Here is a 19,195-nt window from a genome sequence, read left to right on the forward strand (position 1 = left end):
ACCACATTTACCTAGTACCTAGATGAGTGGGAATGCTGTGTATTTTAAGGCTATTTGACTGACTGTCTTCTCCACTGGAGCATAAGCTCCATGCCTGTTGGCGTCAATGCCCCAGTGCCTAGCAGGAAATGCACTGTTAGGAGAAGAAAGAAAAAATCTGGGGCCCTCTCCTGAAAGGAAATGATAGGGGCCTCCGGCTGGGGACTGAGTGATAGGGGCTGAAGTTGGGGTACAGGTGGGAGGGGGATGGCAGAGGCCTTCCCCTGTGGAGCTTGCTGACCCCCATGCTGTCTCACGACCCCGGCCCTGGCTCCCCGCCTCTTTGGTTTCTGTTACTGTCACCATGGGCCCTTCCCTCTTTGGGGGACATGTGGGGCCAGCCCTCAAACCCCCAACAGAGTCAACCCTGATTAGGTTGGAGACGTTCTAAACAATGACAAGGGTCAGTAAGTCACAGGCCTGCTCATTCAGACGCCCTCTTCTGTACACCCACCTGCTCTCCCGGTTTAGAGCTGCTTAGTCCAGCCTCTCCTCAGTGGGCCACCCCCTTTGGGCAACACCAGCCCAAGCCAAGTCACTCTCCTGTCCTCCTTTTGCTTCCCGGGGAGCCAAGGCCCCAGTATGTGATCTACTCTCTGACCTCAGTCCGAGGTGAAAGGGAACACCCACTCCCTGCCTCCCCAGGAAGCCCAGCTCAGATTCTTCAAAATCACCTCCCCTATTGAAAGGAGTGGCTACCTTGGGACTTGCCCTTCCTGATTTTAATTCCCTGGTTCCACCCTCTTAAGACAGCTCCTGGCCTCACCTCCTGTAGCACAGACAGCTGCCTGCTAGCCTCCCATCCCTGCCTGCAGAGCCTCACCCTTCCAGTGTGGGCCAGTTCTCAGGCCAGGGACCAGGACACCCTCAAGGAACAGTCTAGGCATCAGGTGTTCTCACTGCAGGGGACTCTCTGTTATTTTACTGCTGGCCTCAAGAGGCTCTGAGTAACCCCTGACAAACCGATATATACTACGTTTTCTAACCTCCTTGCTGGATATGCTAAGAGCTCCCAAGAAAGGCCAGCCCCAGTTAGGAACTGACAGGCGAACACAGACACATCATACTCAATTACTGTGTTAGGGTCAGAATAGGAGAGCTACCGGAGGACAAACAGGGGGAAGTGGTCTTCAGAGCCTCAGAGAGGGACTCGTCGCCCCCTGCCCCTGTCGCTACCCAACTTCCCAGCTGACCTCCTACCCTCAAGTAGGCGCAGAAGCCTTTGGGACCTGTGGCCAACTCCTCCCCTCCTTCCTAGGGTCAGTCACTCCATGAACTCGGGCCCACACTCTCTGGGCCTGAGGCTGAAGTCACACAATCCCATGGGGTTTGCATTCACCCACCACACACCCACAGCTACACAGCCAGAGTCCCAGTATGGTCAGTGCCCTACCCCTGCAAGGGCAAGGCCAGGCCAAGGACACTGGGACCTGGGGGGCGCCCCTTAAACAACCACTTCCCTCAGGACATTTCAGCTCAGCCACGTCCCCAGGTGTCCAAGAAAACAGGAAGCCAACCCCAATGTGAATGGCCCACCCCCGATGAGTTAGAATTAGGTCTCACACAAACAAGCGGTCCAACTCTCCGTGGCCCAACGCCTTACCAGTCTGGTCAGATGTCTGCCACCAGGGCCTGGAGCTTTGGTCAGACCGTCCACTCCTCACCCACGCCTTGATCCTCTAGCCAACGCCAGCCTGCTAGCCAGCAGGGGGAGCGACCCACAGTGGCAGGCTGATGCTCTCTGGAGCCCCGCGCTCAGCCAACAGCACTTTAGGCACAACTGTCTCCTGCCGGCCCTCGGCTTTCACGGTTTTCTGCACGTTCCAGATCACAAGCTTCCCAGGATCAAGGACTGGGTCACCTCCTTTTCTTGCTTCCTAACTCCAGGCTGCTTTGTGCCAGGCCTGGCTCAGCAAGGGAGATGCCAGTCTCCTGCAGGAGAAAGCCCTGCCCCATGTATTCTGCATCCTTAGTCTTGCTGAAGCCAGGGCCACCGGCCAACACCGGGAAGGGCCCAGAAGGAAGCAGCAGAGCCTATACACAAAGCCTACATGTGGGCTATAAAAAGGAGCCCTCTCTGCTTCCCCGAGGACAGGCTTGGTTCCTAGAGGTGACAAGTCGGGGAGAGACCTAGTACTTGTGCTTGGGCACTCAGCCACTGCAGCCTCTCAAAGGCAAGCCAAGCACCTCCTCAAAAGGAACTAGTCTTACAAGGAGGAGAGGGAGACCATCAAGAACTGCGGCAGGAATGCAAGCGGAGACTCTCCGAGCCGCATCTCCTGGGACCTCAGCCTCCACCAAAGCGACCACCTGCACCGTCCCCACCACCTCTTCCCCAGCCCCAGCATATCCAAGGACCTCCCCCTTCTCACACTTCTTCCCTCTCCTCTAGGGCTGAGGGCACTCTCTCGAGGCAGCCTCAGTCTCCACTCCCTCTGGAGGCCCCAGCACACCCAGCTGTGATGAGCGGCTCTAACTCTGGGGTGATGGGGTGATGGCAGGAAGCTGTGGCTCGGGGGCAGCTCAAGCAGGGGTATGTGTGTTGGGGTAAAGGCGGAGAGATACAATTAGGCAAGGGCACAGCTATAATACCTTGGAGTGTGAACACAAAGTTCTCTGTTTCCGAGACCCCAGCCAAGGCAGCCTCTTGACCCACAAGGGCTGCAGCCTACCTGCCACAACAGTGGGGCCACCCTCACTGTACCCCGTGCTCAAGTCACAGGAACTAATTCCTCCCTGGCCTCCTTTCCCCAAATCCTCCTCCAGCCTAATCTGCCCGGAGTGCTGAGGCTCTGCACCTGGGGGCAGACCCTGAGCCGCCAAGGCCCCCCTCTGGAAACAGTGGGGTGGCTTGCCACGGCGCACACATACGGCCTACGGGAGAGCCAAGCCTCGGCTGCCGTCAGCCATGGAGATGAACACAGCACACCCTCATCTCTCCAGACCGACAGAGCAAGCTTGGCTTGTTTCCTTCTCAGCGTGCCCGGACTCCGTCGTTATTTTTTCTTTCTGGCTATATGTGCCTTAACCTTTATGTTTACCGCTAGACTCCACAGTGCTTGGCACGTCAGCAAATGCCAGAGTCCAAAGCCAGGGAGGCACAAGTGGCACCTCACTTGTTCAGTGTGCCACAGGGCCCAAGAAAGCTGTTTTCAGGGCTTTTTTTTTTTTTTTTTCCTTCAAGGAAAGAAAGAGTAGCTATGGTGATACGGAAAGCTCACTATGCTAGAGATCTACTGCCACCGTGAACAAGTCAGAGGCTGGAGTCATCATGTCTGGTTCAGCGTACCTAACACACAGGAGCTAAGACCACACTAAATGTGGGATGAACGAAGGAACATGTGGACGAAGGCATGTGCTTCAGCTTGTCGTCGGGGTCCTGGAGAGGCCCTTCTCAGGGCACCTAGAGCCCAGAGCCCAGGCTCCCACTGCCCTGGCAGAGGCTCAGTGCGGTTGTCACCACAGCCCAGTAAGAGCAAGTCAGGGCGAGGCTCTTCTGCTACCTTGGCCCCCGCAGCAGGGACAGAAGCATCTTGATGGGGGCTGTGGCAAGCCGAGGGCAGCAGAGGGTCCCGATGGAGGCTCTGAGTCCAGCGTGCCAGGAAGGGGGCCTGGGCGCATCGACCAGGACATCTGCCCAGAGGGCAGAGGAGAGATCAGGGAGTTCTGTCCACATAAAGTAAAACAACTCTGGTCCTGCAGAACACCCACCTTACTGTCATTTCCCCAGAGTGGAGGAATAAACTGAACACTGCAGTGGGAATCAGAAGTTCCAGGCTCTGGTCCCAGCACTACCATGAACCTGCTGGGGCACCTTAGCCTTGGGGCCTTCGTTTCCTCATCTACAAGGGAGAGCCTATCATTCCCACCTCTCAGTTGGAGCTGTGGTGGAGCTTAAACAACACAATGGATGAGAAAATGCTCCATGAACTAATGCACTATTCAAGTACCCAATTTTTCTCCTGCCCCCGACCTCTGTGTACAGACTCAGGGAGGGAACAAAGAAAAGAAGTAGGAAACAGACTTCTAGCCCAGGCTGTCAGAGCAGCCACGGCATCCAGCTTCGTGGTGGACAGGAGAACTGGAGCTCTGTAGTTAGTTATGGTGAAAGCAAAGGAAACAAATAGTTGTTAAGCACCCACGAGTGCAACATGCTCTGCTGAGCACTCTCACATAGAATCTCTCACTCTCATACGGATCTCATTTGACCATTGTTAATATATGCTCCGTGAGGGAGAAATTATTTTTACAGCTGAAGATCAGTTTAAGATAGGTTAAAGTGACGTGTACCCAAGGTCACAGGAAGAGCTGAGACTCAGACCCAAATCTGACTGATTCTGGCTACAGCTGCTGGAGGCCACTCCTCACCCTGGGCTCCGCCTAGAGTCTTATCACCTGTTACCATGCTGCTCTCAAAAGATTTCCCCCCAGAGAAGCCCGGGCGCCATGCTTCTCTAAACAAAGCACTCTACTAGGAGCTCCAGAACACTCCCCTCCTCCTGCCCCACCTCCATTTCTCCTGGGACTCCCCTCAAAGTCCCCACTGACTTCTGCAGTTCTAAGAGAGGGAGCAGAGAGGGGGAAAATGTCTCCTATCCCCTAATGTCAGGACTTTGCTACATTAGGCCTCACTTCCTCCCTCCAACTTAGCCACCGCTGACTTCCTTGAAGCCACATCCCAGAGAAAAGGGCACAGAGTGGGAAGAGATGCTTTGAATTAACGGAGACCGACAGGGACGGTGACGGGAGAGGCAAAGGCAGGCCCTAGCACACTGACGTGCTGGCATTAAAGCACTTCCTGGAAGACAGGGGTCTCCCACCAAGGCGCTCAGGTAGCATTTCTCAGGGCGACGTTCTCAGAAATAGGCCAATCTGATATCTTCATATGATACCAAAACCGCTGCTCACAGCCAACTGCCCTGGCACCCTGCAAAAGTCAGCGTCAGGAAAGAGCCCTGATGATAGAGGGGCTCCTGAGAGCTTCAAGGAAGAGGCTAGGGGGCCTCCTTGTCTCCGAATCAAAGCGCTTGGTGGCCATCCCCTCAATACCACAGGTACATTTGCTCCCTTCCACTAACAGGTCCTCCTGGGCAACTTAATCTTCACCTTCCTCCTCATCAGGGCTCCCATGCGTGAAGCACTTACACGGTGCTACACTCCATGCAAAGCATCTTGCAGATTCTCTCCGAATCCTCGTAACTCCCTTATGAGAAAAATGTAATCTATCCCTCTTTTATAAACAAGGAGTCCAGAGAGATAAAGTCACCTGCTCAAGGTCACAGAGCAAGTAAGCGGCACAACAGGATTTTAACCTAGGCAGTCAGAGTTCAGAGCCCGAATGCTAAGCTACTCTGGCTCTACTGTCTCCTCCCTCCAGCCCCAGCCCCTCCCCTCCCCTCCATCACTGCCGCCTCCTGCCTGCCTCGCAAGGAGGCTGTGCTGTGCTCATCAGGTCTCTCCTGCAAACTGCAGTGGCTCACGGGTCTCCCTCCTCAACCTCTCCCAGACAAACACAGGACAGTCCTGCTTCAGCCTCTGGTGACAGCTGGCCTACAGAACAGAGCACAACCCACGAGTTACAGCATGCCGTGGCCCTCCCTACGCTGCCCCCAGCCCAACCCCTGCACAGCGATCCCCAGGGCCTCAGCCAGGGTACAGGCAAGTTCCTCAACCACTCAGGAAGGCCCAGCTCCCCGGCCACCTTCCGTGTGAAGCCTTCCCGGCTCTCTCCTCTCGACCCCCTGCTTGCTGAGCAGAGCTCGTTACTCTGCACTCAGAAAGCTCTCAGCATGTACCTCTAGGTACATAACACACAGGGTTATAATTACACGTTCCCAAATCTGTCTCTTCCAGGAGTCTGGGAGTCCCTCAATGCCACTGACCAAGTCTTATCCATCTTTTGAACCCTTAGTGCCTAGCACTGGGCAAATAAGAGGTGTTCACACAATATTTACCGAGCAAATAAATGCCCCCCATTCTAAGGGGCTACCCAAAGCAAGCTAGTGACCAAGCTCTCTAACTGGTAACTCAAGCCTGTGCATCTGCGTACGTCTGTGTGGGCACGTGCACACACAGAGAGAAGGTGGAGGTGTTGGGGGCCCCAGGGCTGCTGTGCTCAGCTCTTCCAGGCATCTGTGAAGCAGGCCCCTTTCCTAGGTTCACAGGAAAGAAAAAGCCCCAGCTGGACAGAGAGCTTGGCCGTGCTGGTCTGGAAACCCACACATCAGGGCAAGCCTGGGGGGCTGAGGAAACACTAAGAGGTCTGACTTCCCCTGGAAAAACTAGTCAGACAGGAAACGCACAGGCGAGGATGGCTAGCTCTGGAGATCCGGACATGTGCTCTCACCCCTCTCCCCCCGGGAGCAACCAGCCAGCACAAAGAAAATCCCCAATGATACAGGCCTGCCCTCCTCGGGCACCTTGGGCCCAGCCTTCAGGGCTGGTCCTGTGGTCTATCTCCTCAGCAGTCTGACAGCCACAGGGGTCAGGCCTCAGACAGCTGGTACCAATGTCACCTACCCTGTGAGCCTGACTGCCTTGTCCAAGGCGGTTTGCGTTCTTCTGCCACCCCCTACCCCTGGCATCAAAGGTACCATTCCATTGTCCCCTTTAGTTTCCCTAAGGGCAAGGGCCTGTTTTCATTCACCACCTGAGAAAGCCTGGCGTCTAGAAGGGTGTCAATGTAAGAATCAAAGACGAAAGGCTGGGGCTGCAAAAGTTCCCACAGATACGCTTGGATGGCACTCAGAGCCCACCATGGAGCCTCCACCCGAGACACTGTTCCCACAATGACCCTCGACTGAACCTCTCATCCCAGAAGGCACCAGAGGGAAAAGTGTAGAGCCAGAGCCTAGAGAGGCTGAGGCTGTCTGTAAGGAACAGTCTGAACACAAAGGTTTCTCCTCAGAGGAGCAACGCAGACCACAGAACGGGGGCCTGAGACCACTCACAGCACAATCCCGGGGCTCTGAGTCCTTTTGGGACTGGCCGACCAGCCACTGACTGGAGAGCCGGGTCCAACTGAGGCTGTCACATGGCAGCACAATTCACTCCCTACATTTCTATTTCCTCATCTGTAAAGTGGGGTGGTACTCCAGGCCCTTTAGAGGATAAACCAAGAAAACATGATGAAAAGTCTCTGTAGCACTCAGCAGGAGGTCTGTAATTGCTTTGTGCTCATTTAAGTCAGTATCTGTAACATAAAAAGCCCAGCGTTGACCTGGTTCCTGTCACACCACCGTGACAACCAGCACCAAGGCACTTCCCCACCCCTCTTTTAAGCCAAACTCCCACTGGAGAAGTGAGCACCTGCCAGCCCCGTCTCACAAGTGCAGGATAAAGTGAGAGGGCACAGAGTTAGGCCAGAATGAGGTCCTGTACATTAGTGGTCCCCAAACTTTTTGGCACCAGGAACTGGTTTCGAGGAAGACAATTTTTCCACTAACGGGGGGCGGGGGCGTTTCAGGCGGGAATGCGAGCGATGGCGGGGGGCAGCAGATGAAGCTTTGCTCACTCTCCCACGCTCACCTCCTGCTGTGCGGCCCGGTTCCTGACAGGCCGAGGACTGGTACCAGTCCATGGCCCGGGGGTTGGGGACCCCTGCTCTACATGAGTGCCGGGCACTTTCATTGAACCCCAGTCTCTCCTCAGGGCCACGGACACCCTGAGGGTCCCAGAAGTGTCTCTCTCTCTTTGGCCAGGTTACAGGGTCAGCAGGAAAAGGCCAGACGGTAAGGGGCCCTGCTGGGAGTCTAAACTTCTCAGAACCTACAGAGGGGGGCTGCAGGGATCAGAACCCCACAACGAGGTGCACCCATGAATAGACAGCAATGGGGCAGCTTCAGCATGAGGCTCTGTTTGCAAGGTCTGAACTCCACACGAGTGTCCATTAGCCTTCTCACCCGGAATCCTTCAAACCGGGCCTCCAAAATCAAAGGGCCAGGGCCCCTTCTACATCCTTTGCCCACGTTCCAGGCCTCTCAAATCCCAGCTAACTGATGAGATCACTGAATTTGTACCTCTCTGGCTGACCCACCATTGGGGGCTGGGGTCATCAGGTCCTCTGCATTCCTGTCTCCATCCCCAAACACCTGAGACATCGTGGACTAGCCTCTTGCCTCTCCACACCCATTCTTTCTGTACATGCCCCACGTACAAACGAGAAAGTTCCCCACTCATGAGCCAGATGTGCATCTCTCCTTATACTTACTCTATCCACTGTTCTACGTGGTAGGTGGGTAGCTGAGTAGTTGGGTCAGGGCAAAACAAAACCATATCCTCCCATCTCCGGGTAGTGATCTCAGTGAAATGGGAACTGGGGCCCCATCCTCCTCCCTTCCGACACCCTCACCCTCACGCTCTTCTGCAGCCACACAGTCCCAGTCCAGGAGAGCAGTCATACTCCATTATTGTTACCATTAATAACGGCTTACATTTATTAAACATTTACAATGTGTCGGGCACTGTGCTAGCTGTTTTAATCTTCTCATTTAACCCCCAGAGCAACAAAATATAGTGGATGTATTATTACTCCCACTTCTCAGATGAGGAAACTAAAGCTCTGAGAAGTAGCTAGCTGCAGGGGCTACACAACTAATATACACGGGCTTCAAATCCAACCCTGCCTTCAACCACTGTGCTGCACTTACTGCCTGCTGGTCACGAGCACGGTTTGAAATGCAGCCTGTTACCTAGGAGAAGTCTATCTGGGAACCTCCAGCCCGTGCTACCAATTCAGGAGAGCGAGCACACAGAGCACCACAGAAACATGGAAGGGGCTGCGCCTGGAGTCTGATGCCTGGGTGATGTTTCCAGGGCCATCCCAGCTCTCTGCAGTGTCTGTCCTTCCTCCACTTTGGAATCCAGTCTCTCAAATAACTAAAATTTTCTCCCAATGGCTGACAGGGCCGACAGGGGCACCGAGGAAGGCGGCTGCCGTGTGGAAGTTCGGCAGCTGTGTCAGATCTGGAGTTTGTAGTTGAGGACGGCTGCCTCACCGTAAGACCTTCCTTCCTCCCAATCTTCTCAGCCATCTTCTCACCACAGCCAAGGAGGTCTGTGGGACCTTCCCTTGGGGGTGTCACTTCCTGAACCCCCTTCCTACACATGGACCTAATTCTGAACCTGGCTCTAACATCAGTCTCTGGGGGTCCTTGCAGGAAGCAACCCACAGCCTGGGGTTGCAGACAAATCACCCCTCACACTTGGAGGCGGGGGAACGGAGAGCAGAGCTGGGGGCCCATCCGGCCACAGCACAAGCATGCGCTCAGTGGAATAACACTCTGAAGGATTTGGGGTTTTTCAAAATCCCCCACCTCCCTCCTTCGCAAAAGCAGCCAAGGTCAGGCCTGGGAAGGCAAAGAGGCAGGAAATCAAGAGTAGCCACTCCTGGCTCCCTCCAGCTACGGGGCACAGGCCACAGGCCACAAAGGGCTAGACCCCAATTTGGCTGCGTGCTCTTGAACAGTACCTGACACAAAGCAGTGAGGCTGGCCTCCTGGGAGCCAAGCTCTTGAGAATGTGCATCCAAGGACAAGGGGAGCCTGGCCCCTCTCCGTGCCCCGGCTTTGGGTGTCTGCCCACGCACACAGACCTCCAAAATTCAGCTTCGGGACAAAAGAGGCGGCGAGAAAAAGCAGCCACTGCCTCCCCTCAGGCTTTTCCAAACCGAACAGGACCACCTTCCTCCCTCTCCCTGTGACGGAGATGCATAGGCCCGGTTCCGCTCCAAAACCAGCCCTCCCGTAGCAACTGCCTAAGTTCTACCCCGGGACCCCAAAGGTTCCGTTCCAAGTATGAGCCCAGCCGGGAGGCCCAGAGTTTCGCGGAGGCTGCTCTTTTCGGAGAAAGGGCGCGCATCTGGTCTGGCCCCGGTTCTGGGGCTGGCAGGGGGCACGCTGCCTCGGCTCCCGTCGCCTCGGCCGACACCGCTCCCGGGCTGTGGGGGACCAGACGCCGGCCTCGCTGGTCTCCAACCCGCTAGGATTTTTAGGCCTCTGGGCAAAGAGCCTGGAACACGCCCCCCCGGCTGGGGGAGGGGGTGTCCTGTCAGGTGACTGAGGACCCGGATGCCCCCCGCCCCCGGTGACCACCCGGGCCGAGGCGGGGGCGGGGCCCACAGGGTGTGGGGGGGAAAGCCCGAAAGTTTGCCCAAGTCTCTCTTCAGCGGCGGCCCGAGGCGCGCGGGAGCCGCGCAGACCACCGCCGCCCCCGCGCGCGCGGCGGGCCCCAGGGAGGGGGGCGCACTTACTGGACCCCTCGATCTTGTCGGCGCCACGGCTCCACGTGATCTGCCGCGTCTCCAGCTTGACCTGGAAGGTCTTCCGCTCGGGCCGCTGCGACTTCTTGGAGTAGAACAAAGTCATGACGGTGCCCACCTCGAGGCTGCGGCAGAGGTGCAGCACCTCGGCGTCCGAGGGCGCGCCGGGCCCGCAGCCGTTGGCGCAGGGGGACGCGGCGCCCGCCATGGCTCCGGCGCTGGGGGCGGCACAGGCTGCCGCGGCGCAGGCCCGCCGGGAGCGAGCTGGCGGCGGCGGAGGCGGCGGGCGAGCAGACCCCGGCGGCGGCTCCTGCGGGCGGAGACGGGGCGGGGCCTGAGCGGGGGGCGGGGCGGCCCTGCAGGCCCCGCCTCGGCCCGCGCGCCTGGAACAAAGGCGCCCGCGCGCCCGTGGGGAGGACCCCCGCCCGTCGCCCGCCGCCGCGCCTGCGCCCCGCGACCCCCGGATAGGCCCCGGCTGGGGGCGAGCGCGCCGCCCGCGGTCGACCTGCTAGTCCCTCCGTCCCGCAGAGCTACCTCACGCGGCCCCGGACACAGCCTGGCGGCCACGGCCGGCCCCGTCACGCGCGGCAGCCTCGCGCCGACTCGGCCGTCAGTCGCACACGCCGGCTGCCCAGCCCACTGTCCCGCACAGGCCCGGCCGCAGCAGTTCCCTCAAGCCCGCTTCCGGAGCGCCGCCCGCGCAGCGACCGGGAGGAGAGGTGAGGGTGCGGAGCGCCCCCCGGGCCCGCCAGCCAAACCCAGTACCTGGGCGGGCTGCCCAGCGGAGGGAACCAGGCCAGGCCGCTTCGCCTCACACCCGCGGCGGCGGCGGCGGCGGAGGCGGGTCCTCCGAGCTCCATCTCTGGGGAGGGGCGGGGGCGGGGCCTCCTGCGGATTGGTCATCAGGCTCTGACGGACAGCCGGCCTGTCCCGTCTTTCCCCTCTGGCCGCCCAGGGCCGGCCCGCGGGCAGCTCCTAAGATTGTTGGACCCACGTTTGTCCCGGCCCAGTGGCCAGTGTGGCCTTGGGGGGGTCCCGTTATTCGGAGTAGTACCCCAGGCCTGAGCATCCACTGCAAGTCCTCCAGCGGTCTTCGCCTCTGTCCCTTGCCTGGACCAGTGTTTTCCTCACCGCACGCTGCGTCTCCACGCGGCAGGACGCGGGCTCAGGCCCTACCTCACTGCGCCCCTCCTGCAGATGCTCTCCAGAGCTTTGGTTTTCCCGGCCCGACTGCCCCTGTTTTCCTCCTACCTCTCTGGCCGCTGCCTTTCGACCTCCAGAAGCTTCTCTTCCTCTGCGGTGGGTCCTGAGTCAGTTCCCAAGGCGACCTGACCCTTCCCATGGCGTCACCCCCCCGTCCCCCCTCCCCCGCCAAACCCAGGCACCCTAGTGCCAAAGCTGTATCTCCCCCACATCCAACTACCTTCTCCACGTCCCCACGTAACACAGACATCTCACCTCCCTCTTCAAATTGCTTCTCCCATAGCCTTCACATTCTCAGAACGTGGCATTAAACTCCTCTAAGATGCTTGGGCCAAAACCATTGGAGATACCCTTGATTCCTCTCTCTGCCTAAACCCCACAGCAATCCATCAAGTCCAGTTCACTCTACCTTGGGATATCTCCGCTCCACCCACGAGCTCAAGGCCCAACTTCTCTCAGACAGACTCTTTAGCCTCCTTGGTCTTGCCTGGATCTATTCTCTATGCTCTAGTCTTTAAAATGAAATTAAATCATGATTCCCTACCTCCAGCCTCAAACCATTCATAACTTCCCACGGCACACAAAATCCACTCTCCCTACCTGGCCCAGCAGGTCTTATGTGGTCTGGCCCCTTTCTCACCCATTTCATCTCTCACCACCTCCCCTTCACTCCATTCTCCAACCACAAGGCCTTTTGTTGGTTATTTGAATAATTCCCACTCTTTGTCTTCCAGCAGCCACTCCCTAGACTCACCCCTGCAATCTAGCTGCCCCTGTCACAGAACACCGCCCAAACTAAAGACACCTGCGGTCACAGTGGAGCCTGTCTGACGGATGTTGAGCCAGGCAGAGCCAGACAGAGCAGGACAACGTACTGCACGTCAGAGGTAAGAGGCTCAGCAGAGCACTCAGCTGATGCTAGAGAAAGATCCAGCCTTCCAGGAATGTGTGAGTACATATACGTGTGTGTTCGGGCTTTCCCCCCATCTGGGTGGTGACTAGTGTCTGGGGCTACCTCTGACTTTGTCTTGCTGTAGTGGTAGCATGTGTGTGTGTGTGTGTGTGTTTTGATCCCCTCAAGTGCAACCCCCAAGGAGCTGAGAATTCAGCCTGCAGTTGAGGTGTTTGTGCTAGTAGGATTCAGCTACCCAAGGGGAGGTGGAGTGGCTGAGATGGGCTGCCACCTAGTGACAGGCCTTTAAAGTAGGAGGGAGGGAATGAAAGTTGACCCAATGCCCGGCCCAGCATTACAAGGTTTACAACATGTTATCACACCTGATCCTCATAATTACTCTAATCAGGGATGATTGTTCCCAATTTACTGATAAGAAACTGAGATTCAGAGAAGTTCTACAGCTTGCCCCAAGGCCACATAACTAACAAATGGGGATTTGAACCCAAATCTGTCTGATGCCATGCATTTTCTGCCTCACAGGAAAGCCACTGGCTTCAGTAGGTGCTGGTGGTCAGTGGACAGTGGACACGGAGGCTAGCTGGCTAATCAGCAAGGGTGAGGGGAGGCCCTGGGGGTGGCTGGCTCTGGGAGTGGCTGGCCCTGGGCACAGGAAACCTGAGTGCAGAACTTGAGTGCTCGCAGCGTGTGGTTTGGGCTTGCTGGGGCTTGAAGTGGTGCTTGCCCCTGTCTGCGGCCTTGAGCTTCTCTGTGCTAGGTGTCGGAACCATGAGTCAGGAGAACAAGAGAAACTCAGCACCAGCGCCCCGGGAATTCACAGACATTAGATAAACACTTTGTTATGTAGGGACAATTATCATGGAGGCTATGGAGAAAAAGAACAGAGGACTATGAGCTAAAACATTAGGGAGACTTACTTGAGATCTAGTAGACAAGAAGACATCAGCAGAGGCCTAAAGGATGTGAGGAGATGGCTGGGTGAATTATTAGAGGTGGGTTGGAGGAAAGTACTTTCCAGGCAGAGGTAACAGCATGTACAAAGGCCCTGAGACCAGAAAGAGCTTAGTAAGTTTAGGAATAGAAAGAGGGCTAGAGTTTACTAAATGAGAGGGAACACGGGAGGTGATGAGGCCAGGAAGACAGGTTGGGGCTGACTGGGCCCCTCCCTGCTTATCTGATCTAATCCGTTTTTCCAGGAGGCCTCCTAAGTGCTGCAGCCCTCATTTACTTCTTGGGCCAACTTGGGCAGCCTGTGGGTGGTGATGCTTTTTAAAAATCTCCGTTTTTCCATTTTCTGAGAGCTTCCCGACATGTAGCCCATGCTTCCTTGCTTTTGCTTTTACTTTTGCCTCTGGGTCCGGGCCTCCGGGGGCTCCAGAAATTCCTGCCAACAGGATCTCAAGTTTTCAGTCTAGTGCCAGGCTCTTAATCAGGAAGCAGGGCCCCATTTTTTCCTGGGACTTCTGAGTCAGCATCCCAGGTCTCAGGTGCCTCCCTCCACCAAAGTAGGTTCAGGAAAAGCAGGGTGTGCAGAGGGTGTGACTGGTATGGGCTTCCCCCAGCTCAGCATATATATGGGTACGTGGGTGTTACTGGCAGTGCCTGCAGCTGCGCTGGCTGGGAGGGAGCAGCCCAGCACCCACGCAAGGCCCACACAGATGACATCACCAAAGCTAGCCCGGCTTGGGCCTATTTCTGTCAACACTCATGCTTCAGCATGCTCCGGCTATGCCAGTACCTGTGCCTGGAGTTTGGGGGGGAGTCCCAGCCGAGTTGCCCCTTTGGCCTTGTGGGCCTGACCCCACAGGTGTTTATTTAGCAAACACTTAGAACAGCACTTGGCATGTAGTATAACTGCTTTACCCCCTTGGCTCATTTACTCTTCATTACAGCACTGAGATAAGTTCTCTCATTATCCCCATTTCACAGAAAAAAAATTGAGGCATGGAGAGGTTGAGAGGCATACTCGTGGACACATAGCTAAGAGGTGGCAGAGATGGGATTCAAACCCATCCAGAGTCCATGCTGTGTTGCCTTCCATGTAGGTATGAACATTTTATTGTGTTTTCTTACCCCTTCCTTAATACCCATACCTGATGTGTTTTCTGTTTTCAGTTATTTGGTTAAATGCTGTTACAGGCTGGGTTCTTTGGGAAGCAGGCTTTGTGTCAGAGGTTAGTGTGCAGAACATTTTTTAGGGAGTGCCCTTGGGATCAACACTGTGGAAGGGAGGGAAGGAAACAGGAGGGGATGCAGGGAGAAGTTAAGCTGTGATTCAGGCCTGGCGACAGCCTCAGCCAGCCCCCCAGGGAGCTCTGCTGCAGCACCTCAATAAGCCATTGAATGTGGGCTGTCTTGGGAAGAGCACAGCCTTGGCCAGACAGCTGTCTGCAGCCACGGTGGTCTTAGGGAGCTGACAGGTTTCCCGGAAACAAGTGCTTCCTTGAAGGGGAATCTGAGTGGCACATCACTGTGCCCATCACAGATGTCTTCTTTCTAGTCTTTTAAGTACTTGAAACATTTCTTAAAAGGCAAAAATATTGTACTGTAGAAATGGGATATGCTGTTACCTGAAGGAGGAATGTAATTTGGTTAATATGGGTTAACATGGCGGCTGTGATTGAGAATTGAATGTTGGCTGAGCTTCCTGGTAGCCAAAGCAAAAACTCCTTCTATTCTGATAATTGATTCCTTGGGGGAGAAAAATTTTCCTGGGTTTAAGTTATAAAAGAAGTTTCTCAAGTGGACACTTATTTGATTGAAATAGTGGAGAATGTTCTCAGCAGATTAACAGCAAATGCCGACACAGTTTTCATTGTTCCTTGTAATGACCTCGAGTGAATATAGAAGGTATAAAAATATAGCTTAGTGAAGCCCCTTCCACAGTTGAAGGTAGGCAGATTTATAGACTTGCAGCATCAAATCTGATCCATGCATGAAACTTTATCCCTTTTCTTTAAACTTTTTAAAATTGTTACTCAGTAGTTTATGTTAGATGTCTGACCAGCCCTTCTCCAGCATCTGAGTCAGCCAGCCTGCTCCTAAGCATACAGCTGGTACTTAATAAGCATTCACCTTAGTGCACTTTGAACTCCATCCCACAACCTGCGGTCTTGTCTTTTGAGCTCTCATCCCCAGTATCCATCCATTGGCTCCACCTTAGTCATTGGGCCTCACACTTTTTCTGTCTTATTCTGCTCACCTGGGAGGTACTCTCCAGAGCCTCGTGTTTTCTGTCCCTCAGGGGGAAACCAGGCCAGGACTCTGCTCTCTCTGCAGACCCTGCTTCCCCTTTGCTGATGGGCTCCTCTAATGGGACCCAGATGTTGAGGCAGGAGAGCTGGACTCCAGATGTCCCTTCTTCAGGGAGGTGGCAGGGATACTGTAACTGCTTCGCTGCAGGCAGAGAAGGGGAGTGCCCTTGCTAGCCACTGGCACAGGCCAGACCGGACCTGCTGTTTTTCCACCTTTTCTTCCCTTGTTCCAACAAACACTCCTGATGCCTCCTCTATAGCACTGAGACAGAATGAATCAGACTGAGTTCCCACTCCAGTAGTGGAGAGAGAAATGCCAACAGACGTTTGTCAACAGATGACAATTTAGTGTGATAAGGGCCCCTGGAGCACTGGGAAGGGACAGCTGACCTTACTAGACCTGTTGGTGGCTGTGGGGACAGAGCAAAGTGAGGGGTATGCCTTAAGATATGGCAGCTCTAAATATAAGACAGTCAGTCACCTGTTTTCACAATAAGGTCACACTCCAGGTGTTCTGTGGCTATTTTTGCAACTAAAATGTATTGATAAATATTTTTAGAGATGCATGATTCAGATGTCCACATATAAGTGTATTTAGTTACATATTTTAGTTATTTATCTTTTAAATTTATTTTATTTATTTCATTTTTGGCTGTGTTGGGTCTTCATTGCTGCACGTGGGCTTTCTCTAGCTGTGGCGAGTGGGGGCTACTCTTCATTGCGGTGCGCAGGCTTCTCATTGCGGTGGCTTCTCTTGTGGAGCATGGGCTCTAGGCATGCGGGCTTCAGTAGTTGTGGCGCATGGGCTTAGCTGCTCCGCGGCATGTGGGATCCTCCCGGACCAGGGCTCGAACCTGTGTCTCCTGCATCAGCAGGCAGATTCTTAATCACTGAGCCACCAGGGAAGTCCCTCTTTACATGAATCTTTGACTTCTATATAGTTGTCGCCATTAAAGCCACTTTTTGAGTCATCTAGTATAATTTCTGAAAGCACGTCATCTTCCTTCTCAGTTGAGAAAGAGCACTTTTGAAAAATCAGCTTTAATAAGGAATAACTTACATAGACTAAAATGCACACTTTTTTTTTTTTTTTTGCGGTACGCGGGCCTCTCACTGTTGTGGCCTCTCCCGTTGCGGAGCACAGGCTCCGGATGCGCAGGCCCAGCGGCCATGGCTCACGGGCCCAGCCGCTCTGCGGCACGTGGGATCTTCCCGGACCGGGGCATGAACCCACGTCCCCTGCATCGGCAGGCGGACTCTCAACCACTGCGCCACCAGGGAAGCCCAGAATGCACCCATTTTAAGTGTAAAGTTTGGTGAGCTTTGACAAATGTATACCCTCATGTGCCCTCCACCCAGTTAAGTCATAGAACATTTCCATCACCCCAAAAAGTGTTTGGGTGTCCTTTTACAGTCAATCTCCCCTGCCCCCAGCCGGCAATCACTGTCTACTTTCTGTCACTACAGATTAGTTATGTGAGTTCTAAAATTTCATGTGAATGGAATCATAGAGTGTGTACCCTTGGGTCTATGTTCAGCATAATGTTTTTGAGATTCATCTGTGTTGTTGCAGAGAAAATACTTTTTGAATCAGTATGTGATACTGTCACTAGAAATGTTAACCTAAGCATAATTACCTTTTTGTATAACATTAAAACAGGTTTCTTTTCATTTCTCCCATAGATATATATTAATCATCTACATAATCACCACTTAAACTGTATTGCTTTAAAAATGTTACAGAAAATTTCAAATATATATAAATGGAGACAGGATAGCATCAGCCAGCTTTAATTATGAACTGGTGGCCACTCTTGTTTTGTGCCAGACTCTACCCGCTAACCCCTTCCATATAATTTTGACACAGATCTTAGCTCTATAATGTTATCTATAAATATTTCAGTGTTTTTCTAAAAGACTCTTTAAAAACATACATACATAACTGCAGTATCATTTTCAAACCTGAAAAAATCAACACCGTTTTGCTATTTAAAGTGATCTTGAAGAGGCCTGTTTACATGTAATACTTGGGATTGTGAGAAATAATTACCGCGTCTGTGGTAAATTTCTTTGCCTCCTTGTTTACTCGTTTTGTCAAGGGACTACTTATAATCATCCAAAACTAGCTTGACTGAGGTCATTTCAGGATAATGTGTTTTCTCCAGAAAGTGCTTTTCGGTTCGAAACAGTTGAGAGAATAACGCAATATATGAGGGATTTTGTAAGGACTGAAATATAAGTAAACACTTTTCTCAGAAGAAAAAAAAAATTTTTTTTAAGTTTTCTGTGGAGGAAATACCTATATTTGGTGTATGTGGTATTTAGGAGGTGATATCAGAGTTGGTGATTTACTGGTTGTGGAAGTGAGAGAAAGATGTGAAGGATGATGGCTGCCCTAGGTTCCAGTTGGGGGACAGAGTGGATGGTGGTGCCTTTCCCTGAGATGTGAAACCAGGCGCAGTGGGCTTGGAGTGGTAGGTACTGAGCTCGGTTCTACAGACTTGAGATTGAACACGGACATCCCCACTGAGACGTAGTTGGCAGTGCAGTATGTGTCTGGAGCTCAGGAAGGGGGTCTAGGCTGGAGGAAATGATGTGGAGGTCATCGTGTTCAAGTGTGAATGAAATCAGCTAGGCTGAGAAGAGAACCACAGCAGTTAAGGACCTGATAGAGGAGGAAACAGAAGCAACAGCCTGAGAGGGAGGGGTAAAATCAGGAGAGGGTGGCACCATGGAAACCCGAGAGAAGTGCTTTAAGGGAGTGGTCACACGTTGTATGATTCCATTTATGTGAGATGTCCAGGAAAGACAGATCTATAGAGAAAGTAGATTAGTGGAGGCTGGAGGTGGGAATGGGGATTAACTGTATGTGGGCATGACGGATCTTACTGGGGGGAAGAAGTTCTAAAACTGATTTATGGTGATGGCTACACCACTCACTCAAGTTACTAAAAATCATTGTACAGTTGGAATGGGTGGATTTATGATATGTATCAATAGTAATTAAAAAAAAGTGGTCAAGTGTCCAGTGCCACAGTGAGTTTAAATAAGATGCAGAAGCAGAGCCCATTTAGTGGTTTGGTCGTTCATTCATGGGTGATTGTGGTCCGAGTGGAGGGGGAACTGGAGGCAAGATGGGGCAGACGCTAGTTGCAGTGGGTGGGGGAGTGACCGGGTGGTAGAGATGACTCATTCCAGGTGCTTGTGAAACAGAGAGAGGGAGGGGGTGGTGGCTGGAAAGGGTTGGGAGTTGTGGTTTCTTTTCTCGTTTTTTTTTTGTTTGTTTTTTTTTTTAAATGTGGGAGAGGCCTGAGGTAGACTTGACAGGGAGAACGGACGGGCTGACCAGACGTGGCGGGGGAGGGCGGAGGCAAGCAAGCACCCGGATGTCTGGCTGTGGTAGCGTGTGGAAGCGGTCTCCCTTTGCCCACAGCTGGACTCTAGCATCATGGAGGAGCCTGACAGGAGGGAGTGGGTCAGACCCTGCACATCTGGCCTCTGCTCCCAGATGAGGCTGGAAGTGGGAGG

General features: G+C 53.9%; 1 protein-coding gene across 3 annotated transcripts in view; it reads right to left on the reverse strand.

The window, feature by feature from the left end:
* Nucleotides 1–11,087, reverse strand: part of PLCG1 (phospholipase C gamma 1) — a 35,650-nt gene extending 24,563 nt beyond the window's left edge. Inside the window, exons 1-2 of one of the 3 annotated variants that reach the window (XR_009522076.1) lie at nt 10,832–11,087; nt 10,289–10,607 (exon numbers count right to left, since the gene is read on the reverse strand). Coding sequence is in view for 2 of the 3 variants with exons in the window: in XM_060030782.2 (XP_059886765.1) it covers nt 10,289–10,505 (217 nt within the window). In the remaining variant the exon portion in view is untranslated. The remainder of the gene's footprint in view (nt 1–10,288; nt 10,608–10,831) is intronic. The other 2 variants (XM_060030782.2, XM_060030781.2) reach the window with 2 other exon arrangements.
* Nucleotides 11,088–19,195: the final 8,108 nt, after the last annotated feature.

Source organism: Delphinus delphis, chromosome 15, assembly GCF_949987515.2.
Source record: "Delphinus delphis chromosome 15, mDelDel1.2, whole genome shotgun sequence".
Taxonomy (NCBI): domain Eukaryota; kingdom Metazoa; phylum Chordata; class Mammalia; order Artiodactyla; family Delphinidae; genus Delphinus; species Delphinus delphis.